Source organism: Ahaetulla prasina, chromosome 1 (assembly GCF_028640845.1).
Source record: "Ahaetulla prasina isolate Xishuangbanna chromosome 1, ASM2864084v1, whole genome shotgun sequence".
NCBI classification, from domain to species: domain Eukaryota; kingdom Metazoa; phylum Chordata; class Lepidosauria; order Squamata; family Colubridae; genus Ahaetulla; species Ahaetulla prasina.
Window position 1 is genome coordinate 261,196,048 of NC_080539.1, and position 17,714 is coordinate 261,213,761.

The 17,714-nt window shown below is 39.8% G+C and overlaps 1 protein-coding gene across 10 annotated transcripts in view; it reads right to left on the minus strand.

Moving 5' to 3' along the window:
• The window catches only part of DEAF1 (DEAF1 transcription factor), a 47,939-nt gene continuing 30,225 nt past the window's right edge, over positions 1-17,714 (minus strand). For 4 of the 10 annotated variants that reach the window (XM_058157090.1, XM_058157072.1, XM_058157026.1 and 1 more), the window contains 7 exons: positions 17,147-17,275; positions 11,983-12,114; positions 8,478-8,728; positions 5,258-5,320; positions 2,474-2,563; positions 1,127-1,210; positions 1-534 (listed from right to left, as the gene is read on the minus strand). In XM_058157090.1, the coding sequence (XP_058013073.1) occupies positions 430-534; positions 1,127-1,210; positions 2,474-2,563; positions 5,258-5,320; positions 8,478-8,728; positions 11,983-12,114; positions 17,147-17,275 (854 nt within the window). In that variant the 3' untranslated portion in view covers positions 1-429. Of the gene's footprint in view, positions 2,888-5,257; positions 5,321-8,477; positions 8,729-11,982; positions 12,115-17,146; positions 17,276-17,714 lie in introns of all 10 variants that reach the window. The other 6 variants (XR_009152079.1, XR_009152076.1, XM_058157033.1 and 3 more) reach the window with 6 other exon arrangements.

Here is a 17,714-nt window from a genome sequence, read left to right on the forward strand (position 1 = left end):
TGTTATAATCTTTATTGAAACCTCATCAGAGGAATTTTAAAAGGACTCAGAAGCTACTTTAAATAACATTTTCAAAATACTTCAAAGAATCCCCATAATCCATCAGAGCAGCAGGAGGCAATAGTTGAATATACCCATTTGTTTTACAGCAGCTTTGCAGAAAAGCTTGTAAAGATCCATCAGCTTCTGAAGTTCCCTTAAAACAGTGGAGCTCCTTGATGCTCTTGTCCTCTTAAGGTTTAATTTTTTGCTTGGTTAGAGAAAATTCATATGTTGGCCAGCAACGTGCAAATAATACTATGCCTTCGCCATCTCGATGAAGGGTTTTATTTATGTTTTATTTTGCTTATCACAGAACTTCACAGAAGAATTGCTGGTCCAGCCAGTCTGCTGTACCACACAATCCATGAAATTGGAAGAAAGGAGGTTTTAGACAATAACTTTTTCAATCACATTATCTGTATCATGATCTTCTTCTGTCTGAACAGTTACTGCGGCTGACTGCCCACACATATGCTGATGGTCTTTCCAATCCTGAAAATGAGCACACACACACACACAAAAAACCAGACTGTGAATTGAAAGCAATTATTGAGTGAAGTAAAAGTACAGCAACATACAGCAGGGGCAGGGAATGCTACCGTTACATAATAGTATTGGGAATGACCTTGGGAGACAGGGCAATACCATGCAGCCAAGGGAACAGTCCAATAAAAGGCATCTTAGCCAGTAGCAAGAATGTGGGTGGGACAAGAGACGTAGAAGAGACCCTCCCTAGTTTTTGGGGAGCTGTAGGGAAGGGGAGAGAAATACTTTCAGACTTGCAATATTCTATTAATGTAACCTTTCAATAAGGTAGAATTATCTCATCTGGTCATATTTCCTGCCTGTAGGACTTATATCAGTTTGCAACTCTGCAAAAACTTCTCTGCCCACCCTAGCTCCCCAAACTAGAAAGTCTCTCTTTGAACCTCTTATCCAGTCTACATTCTTGCTGTGAACCAAACTGCCTTTTATCTGATCATTCCCTTGGCTGCCTCTTGTTGCCCTGACTCCCAAGGTCATTCTCACATAGCATTACACATTTTCTTTAAATAAAGCATTACACAGAAAGACTCTCACATACTTGCACTCCCAAGTAATTCCTAAGCTCGCTTAGCAATTGGGTGCTAAAATCTTTGGTACGTTCCGTCTCTCTTAAATACATATCCTAGACAAGTTGGAAAAAGGAGAAAGCGGGAACACCCAATGAAATTATGGAACTGAAAGAGAAATGTATTGAAATCCAAAATTAAATTGCACTAAGTTGTAAATGGCAGCAAAGCACCATACTACCAAATTAAAAAAGACTCTGTAGTGGCAATGCAGAAGATCATTGTTATTCCGAGGTAGACATATTTTGATTTTTTTTTCTTTGTATCAAGAAAGGTCTAGAAGTTTAGAGCTTATTCTGAGCTAACCTGCTTGTTTTTCGCTCGTTTGCTGAATAAAGGAGAAAAGGTGGGTGAGTGGGAATCTTCAATGTAAATCTGTGAAACTCTCAGACTTTTAGTTACCATCCCAGAGTCACGTGCCACTCAGCCAATGTCAGGTCTTACAATCTCATGACCATAGAAGCAGGGCCATGAAATCATGGTTCCAGGTTTTGATAGAAATCTTGGCCTGGTTGCTTGTTGGGAGTTTCTGCACAGAACTTAGCATTGGTTAATACTGTAATGTAAGCTGCTCAGAGATGCCTCATGGTGAGATGGCTGGCAAATAAATTTAATAAATAAATAAAATTGAGTACTATGGCTGCCCTCTGCTGTTCCTTTTTAGGGAGCTCCTGCCAGCTTGTAAGAGTTGGGTATCATTTTACTTGGCACGTATGCTTTATATGTTACCCTTTTAAGTCTATTTTCTGGAATTAATAATAAAACTTAAAATTGCTCATTGTCTCTGGATCCAAAAGAATCAATAAGGGGCGTGCATAAGCGCACCAGCGTGCCTACTGTCCCTCTCCTAATGTTTTCTTTTATTCATACCCTTTACATGTGTTTATAATTATGTTTACACTTGTATCTGTATCTTGATGTAAATAAATAAATAAAAATAATAATAAAAAATTGCTTGGGCACCCAATCAATGCTCTGGCACTGAGAGACCCATGTTTCTAAAAGTGTTTTGCTTTTATAGCAAAATGTGAAAACCAAAAGGAATAAAAACAAGAGAAACTTCACCCTTCATATTTTTTAGAAGGGAAAATAGTCCTTTCTTGATTTAATCTAGGGATACAAAGTCTGGTCTACATACCCAAACAACCATAACATGGGATCAAAAATTGGGGTTTTCTTTGCTAAAGAGCTGGATTTTTGCAGCTCTAACCTAGTACTCCGAATATAATCATTGTTGGTTGCTCAAAAGTACTAGATCATACATGGGCGCTTGCTTCTTCAGCTCTGCACGACAACTGTATTCATAAGGGGTGTGATACCTTCCGTTGACAGAACGTTGAGCAGTAATTGACTTTATGGCAACCGGTGCATTCATTCATTGCCTCCCGGCCACAGTTTACACAGGATTGCTGTGAGATTGCAGGCAAAGAATACAAGTTAAATGGAAGTAAAAGAAGGCCGCACATGATGCATAAAAAAAGAAGTCATATATAATTTCTGCCGCCCACGTACTGGTACAGTTCTCTTAATATAGAAACTGGGCACTCTTCACAATTAAAACAAGTTCTGTAACATCTTTTAAGAACCAAAGACAGCCCAAATTTATACTGATAATATGAAGTAGAAAGTGTCATGTCTTTATCAGACTCTGGAAAGTATCTGTTTGTCTCTTATATAATGGTTGCAGCAAACTGAACAGACAGTTCAGGACAACTTGCAGTGGACGGAAAGCTCTGAAAAGCAAAAATACTATGTTACCATCCATCCATTCATCCCTATATGAGCCCACACACACATGCATTTGTAATTACTAGGAATTTTTGAGTGGCACTAATCTATGTTGTAAAAAGAAGATTTTTTAAAAATTGTAATTTTATTAAAAATTGCAATTGCAATGATAAATACAAAAGTAAAAAAATGAAAGAAAAAGAAACATTGAAGGTACAGAAAAGAAAGATAGAAAAAAAGGAATATACTAAGAAAAAAGAAAAGAAATATATAATGAAATTACTTCCCCCTTCCTCACAACAATTTTAAAATTTAAACAATTTTAGTAACATCATCTTTGCTTACAATACAACAAATAATCTCTTCTTCCCATATCCCATTTCTTCTTTATAAACAAATCCTTAAAATGTCATCTGCTTTTTAGCAAAGCCATCTTCAGTTTGCCTTTTCTTTCCTAAAAGTCCCAAGAATTGAGATTGCACAATGCAAAGTTCTTACCACCAGACCATAAAAAAGGCCATCCTCATCCAAATGGACAGGAGAGAATTTAAAACGGTCATAAGTATATACGATAAGCATGCAGCAGGGAAAAAAAAACGATGAGGGAGCATGAGTATTAGTACTTTTTGTCTCACACTGGGGCAAGAACAAGAGTCTTCAAAAGAGAAGGCAACTTGGCATTTCTCAGTAGTTTTATGGTTAAAACATGCTAGCGGGAAAGATATATCAAAGTCTAATGATTCTGAACTGTTAATAACAGAATGCGGAATGGTGGATAGAGAATATGGAAAAGCACAAGATTAAGGAAGTGGCCTCAAGATAAGCCAGATCTTTTTAAAGTTTACACGATTAATACCATCAATCTCTTATATTCGGATTTAATGTGATAGGAAACCTTGGGAATTTGGAAAAATATTTCGTTTTGTATTTCTAACCTGTCTGCTCAAACAGCTCATTCAAAACAGAAGAGGAGGAAGATGGATTTACAGATCAATTAGCTTGCAACTCATATCATTACTTTGGCATGATTGGTGTCTCTGTACAAGGTGAGTACAGGAAGGAATTGTGAATAAATTGCCCTGCTGCAAAAGCATTAGCGAGACCATATGCCATGGGTATCAAACTCAATCGTGTCATGTGACCTATCATGATGTATTGCAACTTTTTTTTGCCTTTGCTGAGCTGGGGTGGGCGTGGCCTGTGTGTGACGCATCTGGCCCACAGGCCGCCAGTTTGACAGGCCTGCCATATGCAATGCATATACTTGGTTTCAGGTTCAACTGATTCCCACTGATTAACACCTAATTTGTTTGCACCTTCTGCCAATAAATTCTCTGCAAACTGAAGTACAACAAATGTCACAAATTTCCCTCATTTCAGTGGCTGTATGCAAAGCCGAGCCTCAGGGATGCAACCCAATGAGAACTTGTCACGACACTCATAAAGAGCTCAGTAAACAGAGAAAGAAAAAAGGACTAGCAGAAAAGGAAAACCAAAATAGCTGTGAAGCAGGAGACCTGAGATCAGATTAACTCTTTCTCCGAGGAATTTAGACTGACTACTTGAAAAAAAAATATTCTGTTTTTTTTTCCCTCTATGCAGCTACTGCCAAAAAAACAAAAACAAAAAAGCACTTGGGAGCATGGTAGCCAAATTTCAAAGAAGATTATATAAACATGGTTTCTAGTCCGTTTGGAGGGGCAGACATAACTGGGGGTCCTGCAAATAGGCTTGGCCCCATGCTGTGGAGAGCTTTATAAGTAACCACCGGCACAATATAGTAAAAGCCAGATGCACACTGGCAACTGATGCAGTTCATGGAGCAAAGAAATAAAACGTGTAGGTTGAAAAGTACTCGTAACAGTCTGTGCTGCTGCATTTGGTACCAACTGCAGTCTGCTTCGACCAAACTTTTGGGGTATCACCTTCCCCTATTCATAAATGCAATTTTAGGACACTTTCCACCCACAGGTTCTCCCCCAGGGAAAGGGCCCAAAGCACCAGATGGTAAAAGATCACCTTCTACCAATTCAAAATACACTGTAAAAAAACACAACAATCCATACATTTCCATCTACCAGCTATTAATGTAATGACCACAAGGGCAGATCAGAAGCACACCACAATAATGGATGGTACACTGGCCTCTTCAAGACTTGGGGGCTAAAGGAAAGTGACAAAATGGATGCCAAGCCGTTATGGGAGATAAGCTGCTATCTCAGGAACCAGGCCAGCTTAGCCACATCAGCATTAACATGCTCAATCTCCGACCATTAGTCTGCTGCCACTGAGAAGCCGCCATTCAGTATCAAAAAGGAATATGGAAATAGTTTGATAGTCCTTAGATACCATTCAGATTCAATCTTTGGGCTTACCTTAATAATAATTTCTGTTTTCCCATCAACATCTTCTGTATGCTGAAATAACTGACTCTGATACTGGAAAAATTGAAAGACATAGATTTCTTTTTACAATTACCTCATGCTGCTCTTGGAAGTATAGTTACAAGAAAGAATTTTCTATTGGAAATATAGCTATGTGGAGTGCTTGCACCATAAACATGAGTGAGAACTTATTTAAGTAATATTAAGAAGTGTACACCTTTAAAGACACATCAAGCTGTATATTTTGTGTACTAAATTATACACTATCATTTATCTTTCAAATAGGAAAGAAATGTTGGAGATAAAAGAAAGAACTGCATATATTTCAATTACTTCACAAATGTTCCTTTTATATTGTGCTTAAAAACAAAGAAACAAAAGCCCACAGCTGGAAATTGCACATCTGTAGCTTTGCTAGTCCAGAAGAAGAAGATTTTGTCCAAAGAATATAAAGTTTGCAGATGGTTACCTCCTTCCTTGCCCAACACAATGTCTGCTGCCATTTAGATCCCCACATCTCTATATTGACAAGAAATCCTGTTGTTTTCTCTTGGTTTGTTATCTACAAGCTGCTCAACTATTTTTGGGGCCATTAGGAGACTGTCATTATATTGAACAGATTTGCATTCTAATAGCAAAAAATGCTTTACAAATTTCTATGTGATCATTTTTTCTGAGCTCAAACCCTTCCCTCTCACATTTTCATAGAAACAGAGAACAGCTGGAAGAGGCCACAAGGATCATTTAGTCCAACTTTCAGACCATCCGTGAAAGGTAGCTGTCTTAATCTCTACTTAAATGCCTCAGGAGATGGGGGGGGGACCCACAATTTCCATATGTACACTGTTCTACTGTTGTATGGATTTAAACACTATACAATTTTCCCCAATAGTTAACAAATTCAAGCAGCTGCAACGCTTACACACTAACCAAGTTAACCAATTCAACATCCCTTGAAATCACTACATGCCATACCCTCTTTAACGATAGGTGGCTATATAAATATTTTAAACAAATAAGTAATAGACAAAAATCCAAGAACGCTGACATAAAATGGCAGGTATAATTAGCAATAAAAACCAGTAAACTGAACTATCCAGTAAAGGATAGTTCATTAAAACTATTGGTACATTCTTACAAAGCGCTCTGTACTAAAAGCAAATTAACATTGTAGAAAATAAGAACTTTTCAGCACCCACATTTAGTTTCGACCATAGCAAATCTAATGTTCAATGTTTCTGTCTTTCTGAGGAATAGTTCTTGAATTTTATTAAATGGCTAGAGACCAATATGAAGATATTCCCAGCTGCCTCCAATCTCAAGCACTATTAAAGAAAGTCCTTAAATATTTAGATGTTTGAGTAAGAGTTAAATCTTACCCAAACATCTAAATAATCTAAGATTTAATTCTTACTCAAGCATCTAAATAAAAGAGCAACCTACTGAAGCAACTAACAGCTATAAAGCAGTGAGCTTAAGCAACTATACATGTCAATCAAGTGACAAATATGTCATTAGAACTGCCTCGGAAGAGGAAATAATATCTAGCCAAGGGAGAACATAGAATCACCTGGCCTCAATCAGAAAGAAAGTAAAGTGAGCATCTCTCTTATAGATAGCTGATGAAGAACAGCTATTGAGATCCATGCCTCCTCCCTCCTGGGTCCTAGAAAGCCCAAACAAAGAAGGCTCCAGGAATTAATGCAGAGAAAACCCTTGACAAGAGGGGGCCGATGCAGGGCTCCCCAGGTGATTCATCTAAAAGCACTGGGAGAGAAAAAGAGATGCCCGGCTTGGTGGATATACAAGCAGGCTCACTTTCATTCCCAGCACTGCTTGCAACTGAACTTGTGGCTAGTGCCTTGCCTCACCACACTGTGAATTCTTAACTGTGCAACTGAATTCTGGATGGTCCTTGACTTTGTCATTTTATTGCTCCTTGAACTCATCATATTTGTCATTACGGATACAACCCGTGTTTGTAGTAAAGGACTTTCCTGCGCCACTTCCCTCCGGCCTCAAGTCTAGATCTGACACTACCCAGCCTATAGAATTCATAACCTTGTTGCTATAAACAAAATAGACACGATCGAATACTTTTAATATTAGAAAACTACAGATAGATTTGTACTACAGATAGATAGAACTACAGATTTGTAATTCGCTTGCAATCCCAATGCTATTGGGAGCCCTGGTGATGCAGTGGTTAGAATGCAGTATTGCAGATGATTCTGCCCACAACCAGGAATTCAATCCTGATGGGGCTCAGGGTTGACTCAGTCTTCCATCTTTCAAAGGTCGGTAAAATAAGGATCCAGATGGTTGGGTACCATATGCTGACACTGTAAACTACTCAAGAGAGTGCTGTAAAGCACGGTGGAGCAATAAACAAATCTAAGTGTTATTGGGTATTAATGTATAAAGTCTTCCAGTATTTAGGATCAGGGTTTATGAAGAGATTCGCTTCCTGTAAATTCCTCTCAGTACCCTAAAATAATCTTTGAAAGGCCTGCTCTGGATATTCTCCAGAGTGTAATAGGCCTGGAAGATTCTCCACTGTCTTCTGAATGACAGAGGCACATTTTTATTCATGCAGAATTTTTAGTAATGTGTTATTTTATATAGTACTGTGATATTTTAACTTCCTTACCACTGATTTGATTGCTTATTTTATTATCTACCTTATTGATTTTATTTGGAACTTTTATGTAAAAGCTTATTTATAGTATATGTTACCATAAACCATTTTGGTGATGTTTAATTGGCAAATGGTATATAAATACTTTAAATAATTAAGTAAATAAATAATACTCCATATACATCTACTATGCATTTTAGAGGAGTTTTTGCTATCCCTTTAAGCTCTGTCTCAGAACTGAAAATATTTGTTTGAACATAAATCCTAGGAACTCCAATTATTTAGGTTATGTTGCTCTGAATGCAGTAGGAGAAATCCAACACCGTTTTAGAATAGAATAGGATATACTGCAGATCAGAAACGATGCTACCAAATCCAAAATCACTGTATGGTTGCACTCTGAAATTCACTGAGGCTACAGTAATGAATACATCCATATCATCCCTGTGCCATGCATCGAGGTGGAAGTTTTTCACTTCCAACAGTTTCTAAAGCAGCATAAGTAGTTTTAAAATATGGCTATAAGATATTTGGGGCTAAGATGGATTCCTTTCTTGAAACACTATTTATTACCTCTTTCCTTTCCGCATCAGCTTGAAGTTTCGCTTGGGAAACAGCAGCTTCTCTGTAGGAAGAGCTGGCCTGCTTAGCTTGTTCGATCAGCGTCTTCAGCTGCCGAGCTGTGTTAAGCAGAGAATTGACAGTCTCCTCTAGGTAAAGCCAGTTCCGTTGTTCTGTCATTTCAAGTCCATTCATCACAGAAGAGGAGATTGTCTTAGTGGGCGTAGCAGGTGGCACCGCCAGGGCAGGGAGTGAGGTCAACACTAAAAGAGAAGAGCCACAGAATGAGGTTGATCCACCAGCAACTGTGCCTGAAAATTGGTCAGGTCTGTCTTCCATCCTAGTTGTCATCCACAGCCATTCAATGCGGTTTTGGTAGAAAGCCAGGCAGCAGACGAAGACCTCTCAGTTCAGTTCTGTTCATAAATCAATAACTTAAGCTGCTCCCACTGAGTGTTTCATCATAGTAAAGTATTGATAATTTCTAGTTGCATTACAAATAAACAATACAAGAATATTTGAATATTTGAGATTTTGAATTGTTTCTCTTTGATGCAGTAGCCTTTTTTTAAAAACTAATCTAGGAATCTGGAAGCAGGATGCATATGCTTTTAATAAATCTTAGAACTGAAGCAAATCATAGAGCAAGCAGACTGTAACAATTGCAATGGATCCTATCAACTGTTGAAAATAACAAACCAGCATTATGGGTGCCATAGATTCTTTTATCTATATCCAAAGCCAATGGGCTCCCCAACCCCAGAGAACCAACCCAAGTCCCTTTGGACTTTAGGCATCCCCCACACAATGGGTAGCACTCAACAATTGCTTCTCACACACTTCCCCAGGTCTACTCCTACTCCTACTCTTAGTTCTAGACCAATACAATTTCTGAGCCCTAGCGCTAAAGAAAAGTTTTAGTGTCTCTTGGCCCTTGGCTGCTTCCAGTAGTTCTATTTCCACCAAGAACAAAAACTACCTTCCTCTCACTCCCAGAACAACTTCAACACACCGACAACTCTACCGCAACAACGTACACACAGCTGCTTTTCTGCTCAGCTTTTATACCTGCTGATTGCTGAGCAGGCTAGGAAAAGGTTTTAAAGAGGCAGGGCACCATCAGCCCAGATGCTAGCCATTGCGAGGCAGCCTGGCCTCTCACAAGGGGCTAATGAAATCCAGCTCCTGAGGGGAGTGCGGCAATACACATTGCATAACTTTTAAGACTTCACCGCATAGCCAGTGATTTCTTTTCCATCTTTGCAAATCCAGTTCTTCTAGTTTTCCACAAGATCAACATTTGTGGGAGATACTAAATCTATGCTGAAAGTTTCTTTCTTTCACTACTTCTCACAAGTGGAGGTGGTAGTGGGATCCAGGACTGAGGTGGAATCCAAGATTGCAGAGGGATCCACAGTACCAGGCACCTGAAAGGCAAGATGGGGCAGACTGAGAGGCAGTCCTTCCTCTCTGGATAGCAGGGGCATGGCCCATGCTATGACGGATAGTCTTTGACTTACAACTTGGACCTAAATTTCTGTTGTGAAGCAATACGGTCATAAAGCATGACATCATGTGACCACATCGCTTAGCAACAGCAATCACGGCAGTCCCCTTTGCCATCATAATTGCAGATGCTAACTCCAGAGTTGTTAAATAGGCAGCAGAGAGGAACACAAGGATGCCACAAGGAAGCGGGGGGAGGCCCAGCACAGGCCAAACACACACACACACACACACACACACGGGTGTGCTGTGATGCAGCACAAGCTCAGGGAAGCCAAGGAAAGAACGCACTGCAGCTCAGGGGCTTCTTGGTATGCCACGGCTCCGGGGCAGCAAGAAGCTCTTGAGCTGCAATGCAGAGCAAAGCCACAGCTGCCCCTGGAAAACCTCAGCTGTCCCAGCAGCATGGAACAAAACTGCCATATCCTGGGAATCCCAGAACTGTGGTTCCAGGAAGCCCCTTTGCACCTCACTCCTGGCCCAGCCTTAGAACTGCAAAGGGCTTTGCACCATGATGGCAGGCTTCCTGGGAGGCCGTTCAGCAGTCCCAGCCTAGCAGTGCACCACAAAGGGTTTTTCTCACAGGGCTAAGAGCTTCAGCAAAAGGCTTGGTTTTGCACTGTGAAAGGCTTCTTGACCCCCCGTAGCTTTTGCACTGCCAAAACCCAGGCCCACCCAGCAGCTCGGTGCAAAACTGCAGCCATTTCAGTCCTCCTGTCTCACCTGCCCTTGCCACCCTGCACTCGAGGCCCCTGCTGCCCTCTGCATCACTTCTCCATCTGACCTTCACCATCTTCTTGCTTTTGTTGTTAAGAAGGCATCCGGCCTGGCCCTTTCATGAGCCAGCTGCTCTGCAGAACACTGGAGAGAAAGCCTCGTGCGGCCTCACGAAGGGTCAGAACCAAGAGCAAGAAGACAGTAAATGTCAGTTAGGGTAGCAGGGGCCGTGGGATGTGGGGAGCCGAAGGGACATAGATGTGAGGATGGGATAGCCCTCAAGTTATTCCGTCACTCTTGCGTGAAAGAACACACCCTTATGTTGTCAAAATCCTAAAATCTCACTGTATTCATGCAGGAAACCTTATAAAAATATAATATTGTATAACTAATAGATTCATGGGATCTGTGTGAAGTTTTCCACCTCCTCTTAAGCCAGCAATTCATTTCTAAACCAAGGAACTATACTGGGAGTGGGTGGGAAGGGCTGGGAGGGTTCGGAGCTATGACCTAGATATTCCCAGAGAATCAGTGTTCTTCCTCTGTCAAGAGAGCTCCATGAAGTTTCAGAGCAAATCAAATTAATAGTCCCCATCCTGAGGAAATTGAAAGCTCCTGAAACTGTACCTAAGCTGGCAACTGCCTTAACACAACCACTACCAGGTTATGATGGTTCCAATCTCCAAATCCGCAATCATCTGGCCTGTATAGAACCACACCTCTAACATAACATAGCGCTTGGATTGGATCCTTGACAGTGCTGCATGTCAAGGATCCAAGGTTATTTTCATCCTTCCACCTATAATTCTCGCTCTTTTCCTTCTACATGAGGACATCAGCAGCACCCCAGCACACCTGCACCACCCAGGTGACTTACTATTTTCCCCGAAATATGAATGTATTCCAGAGGTGGGTTTCAGCAGGTTCTGACCAGTTCTGGAGAACTGGTAGCGGAAATTTTGAATAGTTCAGAGAACCAGTAGTAAAAAATTCTGACTGGTCCTGCCCCCATCTATTCTCTGCCTCCCAAGTCCCAGCTGATCGAGACAAAATGGGGATTTTGCAGTATACTTCTCTTGGAATGGAGTGGGAATGGAGATTTTATACTATCCCTCCCCTGCCACGCCCAAGCCATGCCACGCCCACCACACCACGCCCACCAAGCCACACCCACAGAATCGGTAGTAAACATTTTTGAAACCCACCACTGGTGTATTCACTCCCATGCAGAAAAATACTGCAATTATATAACTTAACAATGTGGGGATTATTTTAGAGGGAAAAGATCTCTTACCAATTTTGGGATGAGAAGTTGGCAAAGCTGCTTCGGGGAATGCGGAGATCTGACAACTGTCTTGATAACTTGGATAGTGAGGCTCTGGATGATTAACCTGACAAGGTTGCTGCTGAAGGTTTGTATCTTGCACTGTTGAGAAGGGAGTAAAGTCAGAGCCTAAAGGGACTGGGTTGGATGTTGCATCTTGGAAGTTCACAAAAGGTAAGAAGACATTAAGGAAAATAGGACACTTCTGGAAAAGGATTTTAGCAAGCAATGTTGTTTCTTGCAAGATCGAAATGTGCTCAAGTTCCTGCATTTACTGTTTAATTGAAATACATTTCAGCTTCAATATAAATGACTAAAGCTAGAATCAAGGAAAAAATTCTTTTGCGATACATAAATCCATTCCATCACTCACTGGAATTTCTGGGTAATTTAAAAAGTAGTACTTATTCTTAGGCAAGACAATGTGACAAGGATTGGAGACTTCTATGTATTGGTAAAAGGTTTCTCCCTTATACTTTGTTACAATTTTAAAAATGCCTCATATAAAAGATTCCTAATAATGTTTAAGTCCATATTTTACCAATAAAGGAGAATATTGTAGCTCAGGGTTAAAATGAGGGGTCCTTGGCACCTTCTGAGCTCGATAGTTTTCTGCAGACATTTCCTGCACCGATGATGTTACCTAGTTTGGGTAATGAAACATCTGCAAGAAAACAATCAAGCTCAGAGACCACTGACCCCAATCCATATATTCCAGCTGTTTAAAATATGTCTATATTTTGAACGTAATGCAATTTATTAAGTAAATACACTTGGGAAGCTTTTTTGCAAACAACTTTTTTGAACAGTCTTCAGCCATTCTTAATAATCTAGAAAAACTAACACTAAAATGGACAGAAAAACAGTCCATTAATACGATTCTGTCCTGTCAGGATTTTTTTATTTTTTTTTTGTTTACATTTATACCCCGCCCTTCTCCGAAGACTCAGGGCGGCTTACAGTGTATAAGGCAATAGTCTCATTCTATTTGTATATTTTTTACAAAGTCAACTTATTGCCCCCCCAACAATCTGGGTCCTCATTTTACCTACCTTATAAAGGATGGAAGGCTGAGTCAACCTTGGGCCGGGCTTGAACCTGCAGTAATTGCAGGCTTTGTGTTCTTTTTATTTATTTATTTCTCTCCTTTATTATTTTTACAAATATTCCAAGTTGGAAAACAAAGCCAATGTTCTTCCTCCTACTATTTTCTCCACAACAACCCTGTGAGGTTGGGCTGAGAGAGAATGACTGGTCCATGCTCATCCAGCCAGTTTTCATGCCTAATGTGGGACTAAAACACAATCTCATTTCTAACATTAACCACAACACCATTCTGTTTGCTTTATTTGCGTTCATTTGCGTAACAACAACAACAACAGAAAGAAACCTAGATGAAAATATGAAGAAAAATCAAAAGGCTGGACCAATCATAGAGGATGCAGATTTATTAGATCATCTTAATGCGTGGAAGCATTACTACAGCGCCTGTTCGACCAAATAACTCCGCCCAAGGAAGAGAATTAAAGGAAACAAGCCCAGTGGAGAAGAGTGGCAACCAGAAATAAGAGATGTCAGCTTTAGGCTATTTGCAGAGGCAGCATTCTCTGAGCTCTCAGGACAAGGAAATTGCAGAACAAAAAAAAAGGGGGAGGGGCTTAGTGGATTATTGAAGAATGAAGTGGATGTTAATGTACCGTCCAATAAAACAAGAAGAGTCACAGGGGTTAGAAAAACAGAAATAAATACATACCGACTGGACCAACTGGCATATGAATTAAAGCGCCTTCCAAGAGCAAAATCAAACATGTGACAGAACATTAGGACATATTAAGTCCACTGTCCTACAATTTCATCTGGGGCTAAAGGTATTGCAAAGAACAGCTAGAAGTATATCGTCAGTGACACTGAAGATCTAGAAAGGAAGCTCAAGAACAGATGGTGTTTTCATCCATCTTTGTAGGCCATGGAAGAGGACTGTGAACTAAAACAATACTGCAGATTACTGAAGAGCTATGCAAGCAACATCAACAGAAAAGGTCCATTATTATCTGGATGATAAACTGCTGACTTGAGATGGATTGTAGCTCATAAAGATTTGTAAATAAGTCTTTAGCCAAAGCCGAGGAAGCTTGATTGGGAGAACTTTAAAATGAGGGCAGAAGATTAAACTCTGAAGTAAGAAGTAGGGTTAATTCTTGTATGATCTAGAAGGAAGTGGAGTGAAGCCTTAATGGTGCCTATTAAACTACATCAATATAAAATCAGGAAGAACACTGACCCATAAAGTTCACAGGCTTTGTGGTCTATATACTAATGCCAACAGTATATCTAGGAAATAAACAAAATGAACTTAAATGTTTAATACAGGAGAGAACTGAAGTTTAATAGGTATAACAGAAGTAAATGATTTCCAGTATAGTAGTAAAACCACTGAAGAATACCATCTATTCAAAAGGAACAGAAACAATGAGAAGGAAGAAGAAAGAGTACTTTATGTTGCAAGTATTCACGTCTGTTCAGAAATCCAGGTAAATGAACTCTGTGGTATCATAGTCAGCACTTGGGTTAAAATAATGGAAGAAGCAAATAAAAGCAATATTGGAATAATGTCTATTATTCTTGCCCAGCCAAGGACAAAAAATATGGATGCTGTTTTACAAAAGCAAACTGCAGATATTTCAAAGCAGCAGAAAGTACCAGGAATGGTGGGGATTTCAATTATCTCAAAATCTGTTTGAGAGTCAAACTACATTGAGTATGGTCCTTCCAGGAAATTCCTGACACATCTTACTAAAACTTTCTCTTTCAGTGAGTGGAGCAAGGCACCAGAGGAGCAGCTATCTTTGACCTGATACTAATTATTCAGCAAGACATAGCTAAGGAAGAAGCCAAGGAAGCAGTAACACTGGTCAAAGTTGATCATATTATGCTTAAGTTCTTAAGTAAAAATAACTAAGAGGATCTGAATGCAAAACCTGGACTTTAAAAAAAGGTTATTTATAAATTCAGAAAATAAATATGAGTCCATGAAAGGAGAAACTAGTTAGAAAAGGACCTCAAAATGGATAGGAATTCTTAAAAATCCGATATCAAAAACACAATGGCAAATAACTTAAATATGTGGGGGGAAAATAAGAAGACCACAGAAGTTTAACAAAGATCTGAAAGCAAAATAGAACATATGCAGCTGTTCTTTTGGATAGAAAGTTTGACAAATTGTAAAAAAAGATACATACAGATAGTCCTGAATTGTAGACTTGATGTCAGGAAAATGAATGCTCAGAATATATGAAATTGCAAACAACAACAGAAGCTAACATACTCAGATTCAGAACTAAAGTCCAAAACTATCTTGATGGGATACAGAAATGGCCCAAGAATAAGATCCTGGAATTTACAAGGCATATGCAAAAATTTTTAAAAAAAGAAACAGAAATAAATGCAGGATATATGATCTGATAATATTTGTGAAAGACTTACAATGGTTTGTTTAGCAACCATTCCAACTTACAACAGCACTGGAAAAAAATTACTTATGACCGGTCCTCCTGCTTATGACTGTCTTAGCCTCCCCCCACAATTATTCAATCAAAATTTGGGCACTGGGCAATCGGAATGTATTTATGATGGTTGCAGCATCCTAGAGTCATTTGATTGCCATTGGTGACTTTCCCAGATAGCTTTTGACATGCAAAGTAATGTGGGGAAACTGAATTTGCTTAATGACTGTAGGGATTCACTTAACAATTGTGGTAAAAAAGGTTATAAAATCGAGCGCAACTCATTTGCTTAGCAATGGAAATTCTCTTCACAATTGTGGTCATAAATTGAGGACTACCTGTGGTTAATGATTGCAGACTGAACATAGGTTAGCAATGTGAGGTGATTTGGTGGGGTGGGGCAAATTGCAATTTCATATAATTTCCAAATCCATCTATTTTTTCTTTGATCAGTCCCCGCTTCTAGGGTGGGCTCTGAACAGGCAAAATACTTTAATAAGATTTCAGAAAACTAGAATAAGTTCAGAAAAGAGCTCTGGGGATGTCCAAATGCTACCTCTTATGAAGAGAGAATGAAAGATATGATGATATTCAGGCTTGAAAAGAGTAAAGAGTAAGCATTCTTCAAGAAGTGAAAAGGGTATCAGAAGAAAGCTAAGGCATGTTCTCTGTTACTAGATGTACAAAAGATGCTGAGACTCTAGAAAGAGTGCAGAGAACAGCAACAAAGATGATTAGGGGACTGGAGGCTAAAACATATGAAGAAGGGTTGCAGGAACTCGGTATGTCTAGTTTAATAAAAAGAAGGACTAGGGGAGACATGTTCCAATATCTCAGGGGTTGCCACAAAGAAGAGGGAGTCGGGCTGTGCTCCAAAGCACCTGAGGGTAGAACAAGAAGCAATGGGTGGAAACTGATCAAGGAAAGAAGCAACTTAGAACTAAGGAGAAATTTCCTGACAGTTAGAACAATTAATAAGTGGAACAACTTGCCTGCAGAAGTTGTGAATGCTCCAACACTGGAAATTTTTAAGAAAATGTTGGATAACCATCTGACTGAGATGGTGTAGGGTTTCCTGCCTGGGCAGGGGGTTGGACTAGAAGGCCTCCAAGGTCCCTTCCAACTCTGTTGTTGTTATTATTATTATTACTATATGTAAAGGATGCAGACTAACGGATTTAAGCTACAGAAAGGCAGGTTCCAACTGAATCGTGAGGGAAAACTTCCTGACACCAGGAGCATGGGTGAAACCAATTACCTATAGAGGTTAGGAGACTCTTCTTTCTTAGATGAGTCTAAGCAGAACTACAGAGCCATCCCTCCAGATTATTTTGATTTAGAGTCCTGCCTTGGAACAGAGGGTTGGGCTCAATAGCTTAAACAGCCCTTTCCAACAATATTATCTGTGGTTCATTTGTGAGGCTGGTCAATTGATTGAAGCAACTGCTTTACACTGCAATCTCGTACACTTGAATCTGAGAATAAACCCCACTGAACTCGATAGAATTTTCTATTTTTGTACTATTAATGATGTTTTCTATCTTCTTTCATCACTGCCCGATTCCTCCTTCTAAAATGTAGGTTTAAAGAAGTATCCCGATCACGTATGGATGTGGATTTGTCTTACTCACCAGTGGTACCAGTGAAAACATCACCTTGAGATGGACTTTCTGAGATAATAGCTGTGGCCTCCACAGCTGCTGTACGATCAAAGGTCAAAGTGCCAGAAGTTGTAATCTGTCCTGAAGGAGTCACAGTGACTAAAAAACGATGAAAATATTTTCAGAATTAAGTATAATGCTAATACTTACTGATCAAAGGATCTCCCCAGTTTTGTTTCTAACCAGCAGAAATGCCACTGAGCTTGTAGCAGGGGAGAAAAGCTACCGGTTTGCACCAGTTCAGGCAAACCGGTAGTAATAAAAGCTACCGGTTCGGGTGAACAGATAGTATCAAAATGGTACCAGTTCATCCGAACTAGCATTTCCAACGATCAGCTGTGCTGCACAATTTATATTCACTAGAAAGCAGGAAATCCTGCTTTCTAGTGAATCTAAATCACGTGGCACAGCTGTTCCCCCCCCTCGCTGTTCTACTTACCTTCTTAAGCCTCCTTTTTCTGCACTGCACGTACTGCCCGTGGTGCGCCTGTGCATGAAGCGCATGTTTGGTGTGCACTGTGTATGTGCGCCTGTGCAG